We start from the raw sequence: 14013 nt of genomic DNA on the forward strand, positions 1-14013 counted from the left end.
CCGCCTCGAGGGGGGCGTGGCCGGTCGGAAGCGCGCGCCCGGGCCAGTCCCGCGAGACCTCACCCACCGGGCGCGGCTTGCGTTGCCCGGGCGACGGCGCCCGGGCACGCAGGCGCAGTGCGGGCGTGCCCCGCCCCCGCCGCCGCCGCCGCCGCCGCGCTTTCCCCTTTAAGCCCCAGCCGGTCGCGTCGCCGCTTCATGAATGGAGCCCACGTGACCAAACATCATGTGACGTCTGTGGAGCGGCGGCGGCGGCGGCGGCGGAGGAGGATCCGGAGCCCCAAGCCTGGTCCGGCCCGGCCTTCCCAGCGCGTTCGGCCCGGCCCGCGCAGGCGGCGAGCCCCCACTCTGGGCCCGGAGCCCCCGCGCGGCCAGCCCCGCGCGGCCTCGGAGCGCCCGCCCCGCCCCGCCCCGGCCTCGGCCCGCCGGGCCCGCAGTGTGGTGGGTGAGTGCGGCGGCGGCCGGGCCGGGGCCGGGCCCCGGGGGCCGGGGCCGGGGGCCGGGGGCCGGGGCCGAGCGGGGGACGGGTGGGTGCTCCGATCCGGGGGCGGGTGCTCGCGGGGCCGCTGCTCCTTCCGGCGGCCTGTGGCGGCGTGGTCCGGGTGCTCCGGGCTTTGGGTCTGCCCTGTGCCCTGCTGGCGGCCCATGCCTCGATTTCCCCACCGGTCCGGTGCGGCTCCTGGTCCCTCCGCCGGGCGTGCTGGGGTGGGCGCGCGGGCCCGCAGGGGCGGGGTGGGGCGTGCGCTGGTCTTGCTCGGTGAAGCCGGGGAGTCCTGGAGGGAGGGACGGCCGGGGTGGCGGGAGGAAAGGGTGGGGTCGAGCGGGGCGCCCAGGGCTCCGTGGAGGAGCTCGGCGCCCCAGCCTGAGCTGCTGATTCATCAGGTGTCTGTGTCAACGCCTCCCAGGCGCGGGGTCCTCGGCTGGCTAGGGGGAGGAAGCGGCACGTGGGGGGGGGGGCTGGGAAGACCCTTCCCGCTCCGGCTTCGCTCCGTCACACGCTTGCCAGAGCCCAGAAGGAGACTTGCTGAGTCATCAGCATGAGGTCACTCGATGCTCGTCCTGATGCCTGGGGGGATTAGAGCTACGGGCCTGAGAGGCCGGGAAACAGGGGTAAGAGGGAAACCGTGGGGAGTGAGAAGGGGCCAGGCCCCGGGCTGGGGCGCCTGCTTAAGTTTAGGCTGATATGGGAGTTTAGGGTAGGGTGGGTGAGGAGTAAATGGAGAGGTCACGGTGCAGGTTATCCTGGGGTAGAGGGTGAAGCCCCTGGCCTGTCCATCCCCTCCCAGGCAGGCTCTTTTCAGGCTGCTGGTCCCTGACCCGCCTCTGGGACAGCTCCCCAAACTGGGAAATAGTTCTGAGTGAGAAGAGGGGAGGAGCTTAGGGGGGCCGTGCTTGCGGACTGGGAAGTAGGCTTTCCCTATGACTGGTCTGGTTGGCCAGGCTGGGAAGTCTCCCGGTGGGAAGAGGCCGAGGCAGTGGGAGAAGGAGGGGTGCCTGTACTAGAGTTCTGGGTGACAGTGGACAGGGCAGAGGGCGAGTAGGCGCAGCTCTACCAGGAAGTTGCAAATGAGAGGAGGCAGCGGGACTTAGACTCTGATCAGGGGAGCGAGGTGTCTGGTGAGCAGGCTGTGGCTCTCTTTGCAGCCTGGCCTTGGGGTCCGGGTTGAGGCTGCGGGTGGTGGTAACTTGAGGGCACCCAGCAGGTGGACTGGTGTGGATGGCATGGGTTGAAGAATCCCAGTCACCCCAAAGTTGTTCCACTTGAGGTTGGGGCACAATATTTTGCAGGTTAGCAAAGAACGTGGCCCTGATGGGTGTCAGGCCAGGTGGTAGGGACTTCTGGGGAGTGACAGCCTCAGGGTGGTGTGGCTTGAGCCACTTTTCCTGGGTGTATGAATGGTTCCTGGTCTTCAGGAGTGGGGGAGTGTTTCGTCTAGACCAGAGCTGACCCTTCTTGCCCATGCGTTCATGGCTAGGTAAGGCTGACCTTGTAGTTTGTCCTCAGGCATTCCCTGCCACTGCCCTCTCCCCCATCCCTGAGCTTATAGATGCCAGATGTTTTAACACTTCAGCTGATCTTTTGGCTGGAATTTTATGCCCCAGGAAAATGCAGATTCCTGGAGGGATATTTCTTCAAATCTTCTCAGCTACTTATGCTTTGGTGGGAATTAAGTTTTAGACTTTTTTCAGAGGGCTTCTGGAGGAGGTGGGCCTAAAGGGCAGGGTGGGAGTGTAGCGGGCTAGGTGGGGGAGCCAGAGTGACCAAGGCCACACCTGCCTTGGCTTGGGAGGTTTGGCCACTGGGGTTTGCAGGACAGGAGAAGGAGCAGGGGCGGGCTGGCCTCTTGTCTACTGTCCATGCCCTGGAGTTTGGGCCCAGGGGAGGGGGATGGAGTTCTTTCCCCTTTCAGGCTGGCTCTCACCTTGAGTGGGTGGCCCTGGGTACCTTGGTGGATCGGTGCCCTTGGGACCGCCCATGCCTTCTCCACAAAATGTGCTCAGCCTCAGGGGGAGCAGAGGCGGGAGGAGGGCTGAGGGTTCTCCTTGATCCGGTCTCTGGGATCCTTTCCCTCTGGTTTCTAGAGGTGCCGTGAGCCATCAATCCCAGCCCATCCCCAAAAGCTGTCTCTGCCCCGTCCGTGTGTGTCCCCAGGTAGTGGAGACAAGGCCAGGAGACTGGAAGCATGGGCTTTGCTGAGACCCACCCCTCCCCCACCCGAGCACAAGCACACCTTTGATTAGGAGGCGATTGGCTTCACTTGTGCTGAGTTCAGGGCTTCTGTGGAGGGTGAAATCTGCCGAGGAGGCACTTTTCAGCTCCCAGCCGCCACGCTCGGCACTTTTCTGTGTGATCTCTTCAGGAAGTCACCGTGTGCTCAGCATTCGTGGGGTGGAGGGAGGATGGCGGGTGGGAAAAGCTGGTGCCAGGGCTTTTCCTTTGGACTGACAGCGGCAGGACCAGTGCAGTGACACTGTACCTGGACCTGAGGTTGTCTGCCTTGAGTACTTGACTCCCGGGGTACGCATGGGGCCCTGAGGACCTTCTGGCCTCCAGCTCCTCTGCCCCATCCTCTGCTCTGGAAGAACAGTGGGGCTGGAGCCTCGGGGCATGGCTGTGGGGAGGCGTCTCTGGCCCCCTTGCCTGCAGCCTCGCATCCTGGTGCAGGGCTGGGTGAGGAGGGGTCTCTACCGTGAGTGAGTGTTTGCCTCCACCTCCCCAGCCATACTTTAGTGACCTGATAGGGCTGAGAAGACCCTGCAGCCCCAAATTGCCTGAGTGCTTGTAGCTTCTCCAGGAGGGCACCACAGTGCTTGTTAGGCCTCCGTTTACCTCCCTGCATCTAACCTGGAAGGTCATGGAGGGAGTGCGGGGTGGGGGCAGAGGGGCTCCAGCTGAGCCAGGAATCCCAGGACTAGGTGGGTAAAAATGTCCTTGGCAGGGCTGCGGAAAAGATGACCGAGTGGGTTGGAGGGGGCCTCTGGTTTTTGTTCCTCGCCCTGTGGGTGCGGACCCTGAGCAGGGAGCCGGAGAGTAGTCAGTGGCCAGAGAGGGCTGAGCAGGCTGCTGGGGGGCCGATTGTGGGCACTCTTGTGAAATACCCTGGATGGGGTTGGGCAGAGTACAAAAGGCTGCAACCCAAAGCCACAGGATGGTTACTCCATCAGCAGCAGAGGTGGACAGAGAGGGCCAAGGGGCCTGGGGCCCAGCTTCTCCCGGCTGGAGTGTCTGCCACCAGTAGGTTTGGGGAACTCCCACCGGTGTTAAAGACAGAGTCAGAGCTGGTTGGACAGCTCCGTTTGCTGCTCTTCAAAGTGAGCAGTCTGGGAGAGTTGGCGCTCTCTTGCATCCTCCCCTCTGCCCGAGTCCCCAGTGGGGACGCCCAGTGAGCCTTCATGGGAGCAGGGCTTTGCCCCAGGCCAGCTTAGGGGAGGTAGAAGCCCTAGAGTACACGCTCACAGGGGCGCTGGCCCCGGCCCTCACCTGCTGTTGGCCAGGCTGGCCTTTGTTGCCCCAGCAGCTTGCTGCTGCCAGTCCCCTGGAGCTGTGTTGGCTGGCGGCCTTGGGGAGTGCCAGGCTGGTGAGAGAGCGGGAGCGACGTGCTGAGTCAGCATGACTCGCCAGGAACAGCCGCGCTCTGGGGCGCACTGGGGTTATTTTTAAAGCTCCCGGCTTCCTTCTAGGCTGGCCCCTCCCTCATCCTTCTAATCTCTCCCCTGGCCCCTTTTCTTGCCTCTGCCTCCCTAATAGCCCTTCAGTTCCCCTTCCCCCATCAGACCCTCCTGGTCTCCCAACTGGTTCCCTAGGGGCAGGGTGGACAGGGAGCAGCCCAGCTCGGGAGAGGCGAGGCCGAAGGGCGGTCCTTGAGGCCAGGTATCAGGGGAATGGGCAGCCAAGGGGTGAGGCTGAGGACTGGGTGCCTTCCCCTGAGTGGGCAGAGGGTGTAAGGGGGCTCAGGGCTCTGTGCGGACTGGGGAGGGGAAGGGTCTCCAGGGTCCTGACCTGCGCTCCCTGTCTCACAGAGTGCCTGCTTGCTGTGCCCTCGGGTTATGACGACCCCCAATAAAGGAAACAAGGCCTTGAAGGTGAGCAGATAGGGTGGGCAGTGTCTCAGGGCTGGGGTGGCACAGGGGCAGACTGCCCCCACTTGGCCTGTGACCTCGTGCGCTATGCCCTCCCCAGGTGAAGCGGGAGCCGGGAGAGAATGGCACCAGCTTGACAGATGAGGAGCTGGTGACCATGTCAGTGCGGGAGCTGAACCAGCACCTGCGGGGCCTGTCCAAGGAGGAGATCATCCAGCTGAAGCAGCGCCGGCGCACGCTCAAGAACCGCGGCTATGCCGCCAGCTGCCGCGTGAAGCGGGTGACCCAGAAGGAGGAGCTGGAGAAGCAGAAGGCAGAGCTGCAGCAGGAGGTGGAGAAGCTGGCCTCGGAGAACGCCAGCATGAAGCTGGAGCTCGATGCCCTGCGCTCCAAGTACGAGGCCCTGCAGAACTTCGCCAGGACCGTGGCCCGAAGCCCTGTGGCGCCAGCTCGGGGTCCCCTTGCTGCTGGCTTGGGGCCCCTCGTCCCCGGCAAGGTGGCCGCCACCAGCGTCATCACGATAGTAAAGTCCAAGACGGACGCCCGGTCGTAGGGACGCGCTTGCCCAGGCGGGTCTGCAAGGGGCCAGTAGGCGCATGGCAAATTCAGCAGCCCTGTCCCCTTCTCCCTCCCTCCTCTTCCTCCTCTTCTCTTCTTTTCCTCCTTTCCTACCTCCTCCCTTCCCTGCAAAGCACAACCTGCACCCCAGGGGCGCCGGGCTGAGCCCCTTTGATCTCGTCGTTGTCATCGTGTGTTTTGTACGTTGGGATTGGTCAGTTTGGTGGTGACGTGGGGTCGCCCCCGCCCCCTTTGTACCATGGGCAGGTGGGCTTGGAGTCCAGAGTCGGCCTGTGGGAGTGGACAGAGAGAAAGATTGACCGGGTGCTCTGGGGCACATGCGTCCCTGAGCAGGAAGGGCTGCAGGGCAGGAGAGAGGCTGTTCTTGCTGCGGAATGGCCCACAGGCTCTGACAGCCGCCAGGCTAGCGGGGGGCTGGGCAGTTCACTCTCAGCTCGGCCTGCAGGCATAGACGGGCACTGCTCTCTGCAGAGTAGGCTGTCCTTGAGGGCCCTGGACAGGCGGGCCACCGGTCTGGCGCTGGGGGGGATGGGGTGTCGTGTGGCTGTGGGCCGGGGGCCTTGGCACTCATACCTGACGTGTTGCACTGAACAAGACCAAATCACTGGTTGTGAGCGTACGTGAAGGGTGTGTCCAGTGTCCTGCGATGGGTCCCGTGTCACTGTTTACATGACCTATTTGTGTGGTTACATAGCCCTTTATTTAAAAGAGAGAAGTTCCTTTTACGAAGTTATTAAATTATATGTTTAAAAGCTAAAGAAAAAAAAAAGCTGCAGAGTATTTATAAAACTGTCTTTTTAAAAAAAAAAAAAGCGAGAACATTTGACTGTATAAGCAGAAAAGGGAAGAAAGTATAATAGAAACTTTGCTAGTTTAAAAAAAGAAAAAAAAATCCTTTCTTGTAAACTTACAGACAAGTCTTTGTGGCTGTTGAAGTTTAGTTTTTATATACACAGAGTTATCAGACGTTATTTATAAAACTTAGTTAAAAAAAAGACAAAAAAAAAGCCAAGCCGTGAGCGACCAGAAGGCGCGTCCTGACGTCCTCTTTGCTATCTCTTTTGCAATTGTACCGAAAGTGACTTACTCCTTTGCCCTTCCTGCTTCCGTCTCTTGCCAGTGCCGTGGTGTTGTCTGTGCCTGGTGAGGTCTTGTGCAGCGTCACGTGCTGGTGATTCTGGTGACCTTTGACCTGTGGGTGTCACTTCTTGTGTCTGTTCTCCCGTGTTTGTTTTTTGGATTTGGTTGTGGTTTTGCTTCTGCTGGCTTGTCAGGCCTGGGCTGTAGTGCCAGGCTGCGCCTGCTCCAGTGGAGCTTGGGGTGTCTGTGCCTCCAGCCCAGCTTCTTCTGCTTTGGCGCCCACCCCGAGCCCCGGGGGGGTCAGATGCAGGGCTCTGCCACACCCCTCTGCTGACCCTTGGCTTCGCATGTGTGTCTCAGGCTTGGGCTGATCCAGTGGCAGGGTAGGTGAAACTGGGGGTCATCCTGGGCCCCCCTCCCGCCCCCTCACTACTTCCTTGCCCACCATCTCTGGCCCTGGGTGGGGGCTTGCAGGGGCCAAGGAGTCACTGTGGGTGCCCGCCAGGCCAGGGCCAAGCTGCCCCCGACTGTCTTCCTTCTGGCCTCCAGTCAATGTGTTTGGGCTCCAGCCACCAATCTGGGGTTTGTTCCGGTGGGTTTTGTGTGGGCCTCAGCAGGGGAACCCCAGGGGCCCGCGGCCCACTCATCCCAGAACTGTTTCCACGCTGCGGGACGGTGCTTCCCAGGCAGAACCAGGTGGTTTCGAGGCCCACCTGGGGCAGTCCCTTCTCCTTGCCTGAGGGCCTGGGGGTCTCCACCAGTGCCAGACAAGGGCTACGGTCTCCAGGGCCAGGTCCTGTCCCCCCTCTCCCCCTGAACATGCTGGCAGCTCTTGGCTATGGGCCTTCTTTCAACTCCCTTTGGGGTCTGTGTCTTCCAGGGATCCACTGCTCAGCTTGTGGAGGTGCTTCCCCGGCGCTGAGCCCAGCTCCCTATCCTGGCCACTTGGTGAGGCAGCCAAGTCGCCCAGACTTGGCTCAGGCAGCTGCTCGTAGGCATGTGATGGGGCTGCCTGTGGTGCCTGCCCGCTAAGAGGCTACTGCCCTGGCTCTGGCCGTGTGGGGCTTGGCTACTCCTTGGGGTTGCTGGTTCGCTTCTCTGGGGGCCCTGAACCCCTGAAAAAGCACAGACAAGTGGGCTAATGAAAAGAAAAACAATGCGGCCAGGCAGGGTTTAACCTTGTGGACAGCAGAATCTTCATCCCGGAGTTTACAGTGTGCCTGTGGGATAGGAGTGGGGATGTGCTGTCAACGTCTGTTGTCTTGATGGGCTGATCTTGGCCCTAGATATTCAGAGACATTCCTGGCTGTACCCAGGTTGGCCTGCAATGGAGATTTTGACCATTGACTCTGAATCACTTAGTGGCTTCCTTTGCCTCCCTGCAGTCTGGCTTTGTCTACCTAAGGTCCAGACGAGAGTAGTTGATGTTTCTTGTAGCAGCAAGTTGGAATCACATCATAAGAATCCCTAAAGAGAGATCATGCCCTGTCCTGGACAGGGGGAGGGACAGGCTCCCTGTGTCCAAGTATGGTTCCCACTTTTATCCTGGCTGGGAGGTGGTCCTCCATCTCTGTGCACCCCTGCCATGCTGTAGACCTAGAGAGAGGAGGGTTTGAGGGTGGGCATGTGCTGAACAGAAATTGCAGGTCCTTGGTTTGGTTTACAGATGCTTCTGGAGTTAGTGAAGCTATACTTCCTTTCAAGATTTTTGGATTTGGAGCAACTGTTCCATGGGTCTGGGGGAGCATCCTGCTTCCATCAAGCCAGTCTCTTGGGGCTGCTCTGCCCCTTCTCCCCTTCACTTTGGTTATTGACAGTAGATCCTGTGTCCACATGTGACTGTTTGGCGTCTTTCTGATTCTCGTTAATTCGTTTTTCCTACTGTGAGCGTGTTGTGTTCTCTCTCCTCAACTTTTTGACACAGCGAATTGAGGGCTTTGGCCGAGGCCAAGTCTCCCAAACTTGTCCGCTAAGTAAACCATAATGTGCACCTTCCTTCACACCTTGCCCTTGCCCAACTCCTCCCTATCTCAACATGGACACTCAGATTTCAGAGGAGAACCCTTTGAGAACAGGTCAGCTCCTGCCCAGAGTATGGCCCCAGGGAGCCCTCCCCATCTCTCTTGGCTGCTGCTCCAGGTGGCACTGCGTTTGTGCAGGTGAGAAGTTGTGGCTGCTGTGTGGTGTGCTGGTTTCTGCCGGGTGCCAGGCCTCCCTGGAGGCTTTTCTACTCTTGGTCCAGGCTTCAGGTCTGGGCACAACCCTGATCATCATCAGCAGCCTTGATGGTCGGTGGCTGGGCCCACGGCTCTGATCAGCTGCAGCCTGCTTTGGGATGGGTGGTCGAGCCCCATCTTGTCCCTGCGACTTCCCTCTCTGGGGTGGCCTGTTGGCCAAAGCTTCCGTCCACAGCTGGGAAGCCACAGCCTGCAACACTGTTTCCGCTCTAGGATCTTTTAAGTTACTTTTTTAGGCTGTGGTTTGGTGAAAGGAACCAACACATTAACGATTTTTTTCCCCAGAAGCCACTGAATACTTCTTGCTGGCCGGTTTTCGCCTTCCTTTTGGCTGTCTGGTTTTGAAGCAGATGGGAAGAGGCAGGGGTGTGCCCTCGAGACTGATGGCTTGTCCTGCTCTGGCCTGTGTGTCCTGAGCATGTGCTGTACCTGTTGGACCAGTCGCACACATTTCCACCCCACTCTGCAGCAGCAGCCTTGGTACGTGGGTGTCCCTTCAGTCTGAGCTGGAGTGTAGGAGAGCTCGTCCCCGATGACCTGTGAAGGGGGACCCCTCTAGCAGCTTCATGTCCCAGCCCCACCCTTCCCCACATCCCCTCAATCTGAAGCCTTTAACCAAACGGGAGTGGGTACAGAAAGCCTTCTCCTGGCATCTTAGGGCAGCAGGACAAGGGCTGTCCAGTGTGTCCAGCTCTGCTGCTCTCCTGGCGCTGAGAGGTGGGCGGAGCAGAGTTGATCAGACCCTGCCTGCCCTGCGTAGGGCTGAAGACAGGAGATGGGGTGGGTACGCTGGGATCTGCCGGGGTGGGCGGGGGTTGTTGAAGATCCAGGTGGGGAGGGGCCCCACTGGAGCACTCTGGCTGACCTGGGTGGCGGCGGCCTCGCGCCCTCCCTGCCCTGTGCAGTATTTATTGCTAAATTATTGTCCAGGAGGGGCGGCACTGGGCCAGGCCCCGGGTATTTATTGCTGTACATAGTGTATGTTTGTGATATATAAGGTTTTCTTTATTTTGTATATGATCAATAAACACCTTTTAAAGAGACTGGCAGGTGCTTCCTTGGGGCGACGCAAGGGCGGGGGCGGAAGGGCGAGGTGGGCCTCGCGCGCATGTGTCGGCGCGCGGCCTGCCGGGAGGCGGAAGCGGAAGCGCGAGTCTCCCCGGGAGAGATGGCCGCCGGGGGTCTGAGCCGGTCGGAGCGCAAGGCGGCGGAGCGGGTCCGGAGGCTGCGGGAGGAGCAGCAGAGGGAGCGCCTCCGCCAGGTACGGCGTTGCCCGCCCCGCGCCGCGCCCCCAGTCCGCGCCGCCCTCACCGCCTGCCCCGCGCCCGCAGGTGTCGCGCATCCTGAGGAAGGCGGCGGCCGAGCGCAGCGCGGAGGAGGGCCGGCTCCTGGCCGAGAGCGAGGACCTGGTGACCGAGCTGCAGGGCCGGAGCAGGCGGCGCGAGGGCCTGAAGCGGCGGCAGGAGGAGGCGAGTCCTGGGTGCGGGCGGGCTGGGCGGGGGCGCGGGCGGGCCGGGGCCGGCTCACGACCGGCCTCGGCGTCTCGGCAGGTGTGCGACGACCCGGAGGAGCTGCGGAGGAAAGTCCGGGAGCTGGCTAGCGCCGTCCGCAACGCCAAGCACCTGGTCGTCTACACGGGCGCGGGGATCAGCACGGTAAGGAGACGAGGCGGGGACGGCCGCGCCCCGGGTCGGTTCCCAGGTTGTGCGAAACACGGACCGCCGTGGGCGGGCGTGGGGCGCCCCCTTCTGGGTGTCAGACCCCAGCACCGAGCACCGTATTTTGTTAAGCAACAGTACCGATTCGCAAAAGCTCGCCTTAAAAGCACCTCTTGAGGGTTTTTCTTTTCTTAGAGAAACTCAGAATGACTGTATTTGGAACTTCACTAAGCGGATAAACATTCTTAAATGCTTGAATTTTGTATTGTACCCAGTTAGAGACAGGAAAGTAAGAGGGATAAAAACGGGATGTAATAGTTTGGTGCTTGTCCTAAGGTTATATGGGCAGAGCTAAGCCCCAGACTACCTTCTGATTCCCCATTCGTTGTGTCTTGAATGTTGAGGTAAGGTAAGTGGAATACAGGGCAGTATGCATTAGAGTACACCAAGTAAGGAAGAGAAATGCTTTGGCTTTTGGTAAGTTTTATCAGGAAGCTACCTGGTTGGTAGAATGTGACTAAGTTTGACACTGTGGATAGCACGTTGTTTAATTGCTGGGTGCAAGTTGAGTGTGACCTACATGTAGGCCCAGCAGAGGTGAATAGCAAGGATTTCTGTGGAGAGGTCCGTAGGTGATAATAATAAACCATATAAACGAATGACTGTAACGTGAAGCTGGCTGGGCTGGCTGCTAGAATAGAAATCCAGATACGTCCTCTGTGGTCTCTGAGAGCTGGGAAACACATCTGGTTGTTTTTTTTGTGAGAGGTGGCATTCAGTCTGGGCCCAGAAGGGTGGGTAAGATTTTACAGATACTTATGAGACACTCCATGCAGGGATGACTGAAGAAGCCCAGTATCGAGAATGTGTGAGGTAGGTTAACTGCTTTAACTTATCAACTCCTGGAGCCCTGGCGCATGTGAACTCTTGTCGTTAGATTATGTAAAAGCAGTAATACCACCTTTTAAAGAACTGTAAGCAACTACTAAAGCCACATGCTGTTCGTTCATTTGCTCTGAGTGTTACTGTTTGAGGTTCCCTTTTTCCATGTGAGTCAGACCCACTGGTCAGGTGGGCATTTTTCTGAGCTTTAGCAGCAGGGAAGAGACAGGGCTCCCTACAAGGGAGGTCACTCACACCTCAGGAAGCACAGGGCACCTTGATCCTGGCACACTCTGTTTTCTTCTCTCGGGGTGGCTATTTCACTGGATTGGGAACTTGGGAAATTCAGTAATGTTTATCTCATTGAAGAGGTTGGTCTGTGTGAAGGTAGGCCAGGAAACACTTACAGCAACAGGATGTGAGAACGTGGAGGGAGGCGTGCAGTGAGCCTAACCAGTCCTCCCTCTCAGTATGAGGACAGACATGGCCACAGAGCCCAGGCTGTACTACATACTAGAGAGGCTCCCAGGGCGGGCAGGGCTCCTTGGAGCCTAGAAGGATGAGCTGCACCAGGTTTGGGTGCAGGGGTCCTGGCAGAGGGAAGGAGCCACAGGGGGTGCACTCCATTTGGGAGGACAGGTTAGACTAGGAAATGCTCAGCCTGAGGAACGAATTGAGGCCAGTCTGTGGGCCAGCACTTCTCCAAGTGCTGGGAGAAATTATTGGGAATTCTGCCAGTGCCTAGAGTGATATCTTTTCACTGGGCTTATCTCCTTTCTGAACCTGCAGGCAGCTTCTATCCCAGATTACCGGGGTCCTAATGGAGTGTGGACGCTGCTTCAGAAAGGAAGAAGCATTAGGTAAGCAGCCTAGCACAGCCTCCCCACCTAGTTGAGCAGGGACCTGACCCTGAAGCTCTCCTCGCCTTCATTTCCCTTCTACCTGGCAGTGCTGCTGACCTGAGTGAGGCCGAGCCGACCCTCACCCACATGAGCATCACCTGCTTACACGAGCAGAAGCTGGTAAGAGCCCAGGGTGGCTGGTGTACAGCCATCCTTCGGTATCCCCCCTTGGATACCAAAAGCTGAGGGTACTCAAGTCCCTTGTATAAAATGGCGTAGTGTTTGTATATAACCTGCACACCTCCCCCCCATACTTTATTATTTACTTATTTATTTATTTTTAAAATAAATTTATTTTATTTTTGGCTGCGTTGGGTCTTCGTTGCTGCGAGTGGGCTTTTCTCTAGTTGCGACGACCAGGGGCTACTCTTTGTTGTGGTGCGCGGGCTTCTCACTGCGGTGGCTTCTCTTGTTGCGGAGTTCAGGCTCTAGGCGCGCGGGCTCAGAAGTTGTGGCGCACAGGCTTAGTGGCTCCGCGGCATGTGGGATCTTCCCAGACCAGGGCTCGAACCCGTGTCCCCTGCATTGGCAGGCGGATTCTTAACCACTTGCCACCAGGGAAGTCCTTCCCACCCCCATGCTTTAAGTCATCTCTGAATTACTTGTAATAGCTAATAAAATGTCAGTGCTACTTAAATCGGTATAAACACAGTGTAAATGCTACACAGATAGTTGCCAGCATGTGGCAAATTTAAGTTTTGCTTTTTGGAACTTTCTGGATTTTTTTTTCCCCGAATATTTTTCATCTTTGGTTGGTTGAATCTGCGGAAGTAGAACCGTCGGATACAGAGGGCTGATTGTACTAACTGGGTCCACAGCGAGGACCGGGAGGGCCACCTTGGTGCCCAGGTGACAACTGCATCCTACTTCCATCAGCCAGTGGACCCTGTGATGAGTGTCCACCAAGCAGTTTAGATTCCTGGTTTGAGCCTACCTCTACTCCTTCTGTGTTTCCTCTCCAAGAGTAGAGGGCAGCCTCTCCACTGAATCATCACATAGAGGGTCCACACAGGCCCAGAGCTCGTGAGGGTAGCCCCTTCCCCTTGTGTTTCTCTTGCATTTTTCCCACAGACCTCAGGAGCCACCTAGATACAGGGGAGGCTAGTAGGAAACCTGGAGATCCTCTGCTAAGCACCTGCAACCGAGTGGGGAAGGGGTCGAGCCTCCTGGGCCTTCAAGGACCTGAAGCATGATGACCCAAGAGAGCATCAGTTTGGGCCCCAAGCTCCTTTCCAGCCAAGAGGGGGCGGTGCAAACATTTGCCCTGCTGGGGGCTCCTAGGGCTTCTGAGTCGTTGGGGGCGGGCCCAGTGCCTTCCCCACCGGAGCCTCCTGAGTCCTGCTGGGACCAGCCTGCTGCCCTGGGTTTGCCTTCGATGCTTTGTGCAGGGTCGGAGTTGCCGCTGGTTTGGGGGCTCTGGGGCGGGCAGGGCTCGGTATGGTTTCACTCCTGAGTGCTGCTTCCCCCCTTCCTCCTGCTGACTGCCACTGTCGCCCTTCCAGGTGCAGCACGTGGTGTCTCAGAACTGTGACGGGCTCCACCTGCGGAGCGGGCTGCCTCGCACAGCCATGTCGGAGCTCCACGGGAACATGTATATCGAAGTGAGCGGTCCCTCTGGGACTCGGGGGCCTGGGCAGGCCAGTGGCTCCTGCTCACAGGGCGCTACTCTCCTCAGGTCTGCACAGCCTGCACTCCCAACAGGGAGTATGTGCGGGTGTTTGATGTGACGGAGCGCACCGCCCTACACCGACACCAGACTGGCCGCACCTGCCATAAGTGCGGGGCCCAGCTCCGGGACACCATCGTGCACTTTGGGGAGAGGGGGACACTGGGACAGCCTCTGAATTGGGAGGCGGCCACCCAGGCTGCCAGCAGAGCAGACACAATCCTGTGCTTAGGCTCCAGCTTAAAGGTATGCGAATGGCACCGTGGATGGGAACGGGTGAGCCAGCCCGCAGCTGGCCAGCTCAGCCTTAGACCCCAGCTTCCTGTAGCCTGCTTCCCTGGGTGGGTGGGTGTGTGTGTGTGGGGGTGTGTGTGTGTGTGTGTGTGTGTGTGTGTGTGTGTGTGTGTGTGTGTGTGTGTGTGGTCTGT

The 14013-nt window shown here is 58.9% G+C and overlaps 2 protein-coding genes across 10 annotated transcripts in view; both read left to right on the top strand.

Annotated features, from left to right (window-relative positions):
* The first annotated feature begins 250 nt into the window (after positions 1-250).
* MAFG (MAF bZIP transcription factor G) lies at positions 251-8669 on the top strand. Of its 7 annotated transcripts, none has more exons than XM_024130302.3 (3): positions 251-445; positions 4522-4584; positions 4682-8669. In XM_024130302.3, the coding sequence occupies exons 2-3, from the start codon at positions 4549-4551 to the stop codon at positions 5132-5134; spliced, it is 489 nt and encodes a 162-aa protein (XP_023986070.1). In that variant the 5' UTR covers positions 251-445; positions 4522-4548; the 3' UTR covers positions 5135-8669. The 7 variants fall into 7 exon arrangements, with proteins under 7 accessions (XP_023986070.1, XP_023986073.1, XP_023986072.1 ...); XM_024130305.3 differs by having other exon boundaries at positions 423-441; XM_024130304.3 differs by lacking the exon at positions 251-445 and adding an exon at positions 524-670.
* Positions 8670-8821: 152 nt separating this feature from the next.
* The window catches only part of SIRT7 (sirtuin 7), a 7571-nt gene continuing 2379 nt past the window's right edge, over positions 8822-14013 (top strand). For all 3 annotated transcript variants that reach the window (XR_003678117.2, XM_007125624.4, XM_028483429.2), the window contains exons 1-7: positions 8822-9738; positions 9809-9946; positions 10028-10132; positions 11807-11877; positions 11967-12039; positions 13422-13520; positions 13595-13831. Coding sequence is in view for 2 of the 3 variants with exons in the window: in XM_007125624.4 (XP_007125686.2) it covers positions 9586-9738; positions 9809-9946; positions 10028-10132; positions 11807-11877; positions 11967-12039; positions 13422-13520; positions 13595-13831 (876 nt within the window). In the remaining variant the exon portion in view is untranslated. The remainder of the gene's footprint in view (positions 9739-9808; positions 9947-10027; positions 10133-11806; positions 11878-11966; positions 12040-13421; positions 13521-13594; positions 13832-14013) is intronic.

This window comes from Physeter macrocephalus, unplaced genomic scaffold, assembly GCF_002837175.3.
Source record: "Physeter macrocephalus isolate SW-GA unplaced genomic scaffold, ASM283717v5 random_29, whole genome shotgun sequence".
In the NCBI taxonomy this organism is placed as follows: domain Eukaryota; kingdom Metazoa; phylum Chordata; class Mammalia; order Artiodactyla; family Physeteridae; genus Physeter; species Physeter macrocephalus.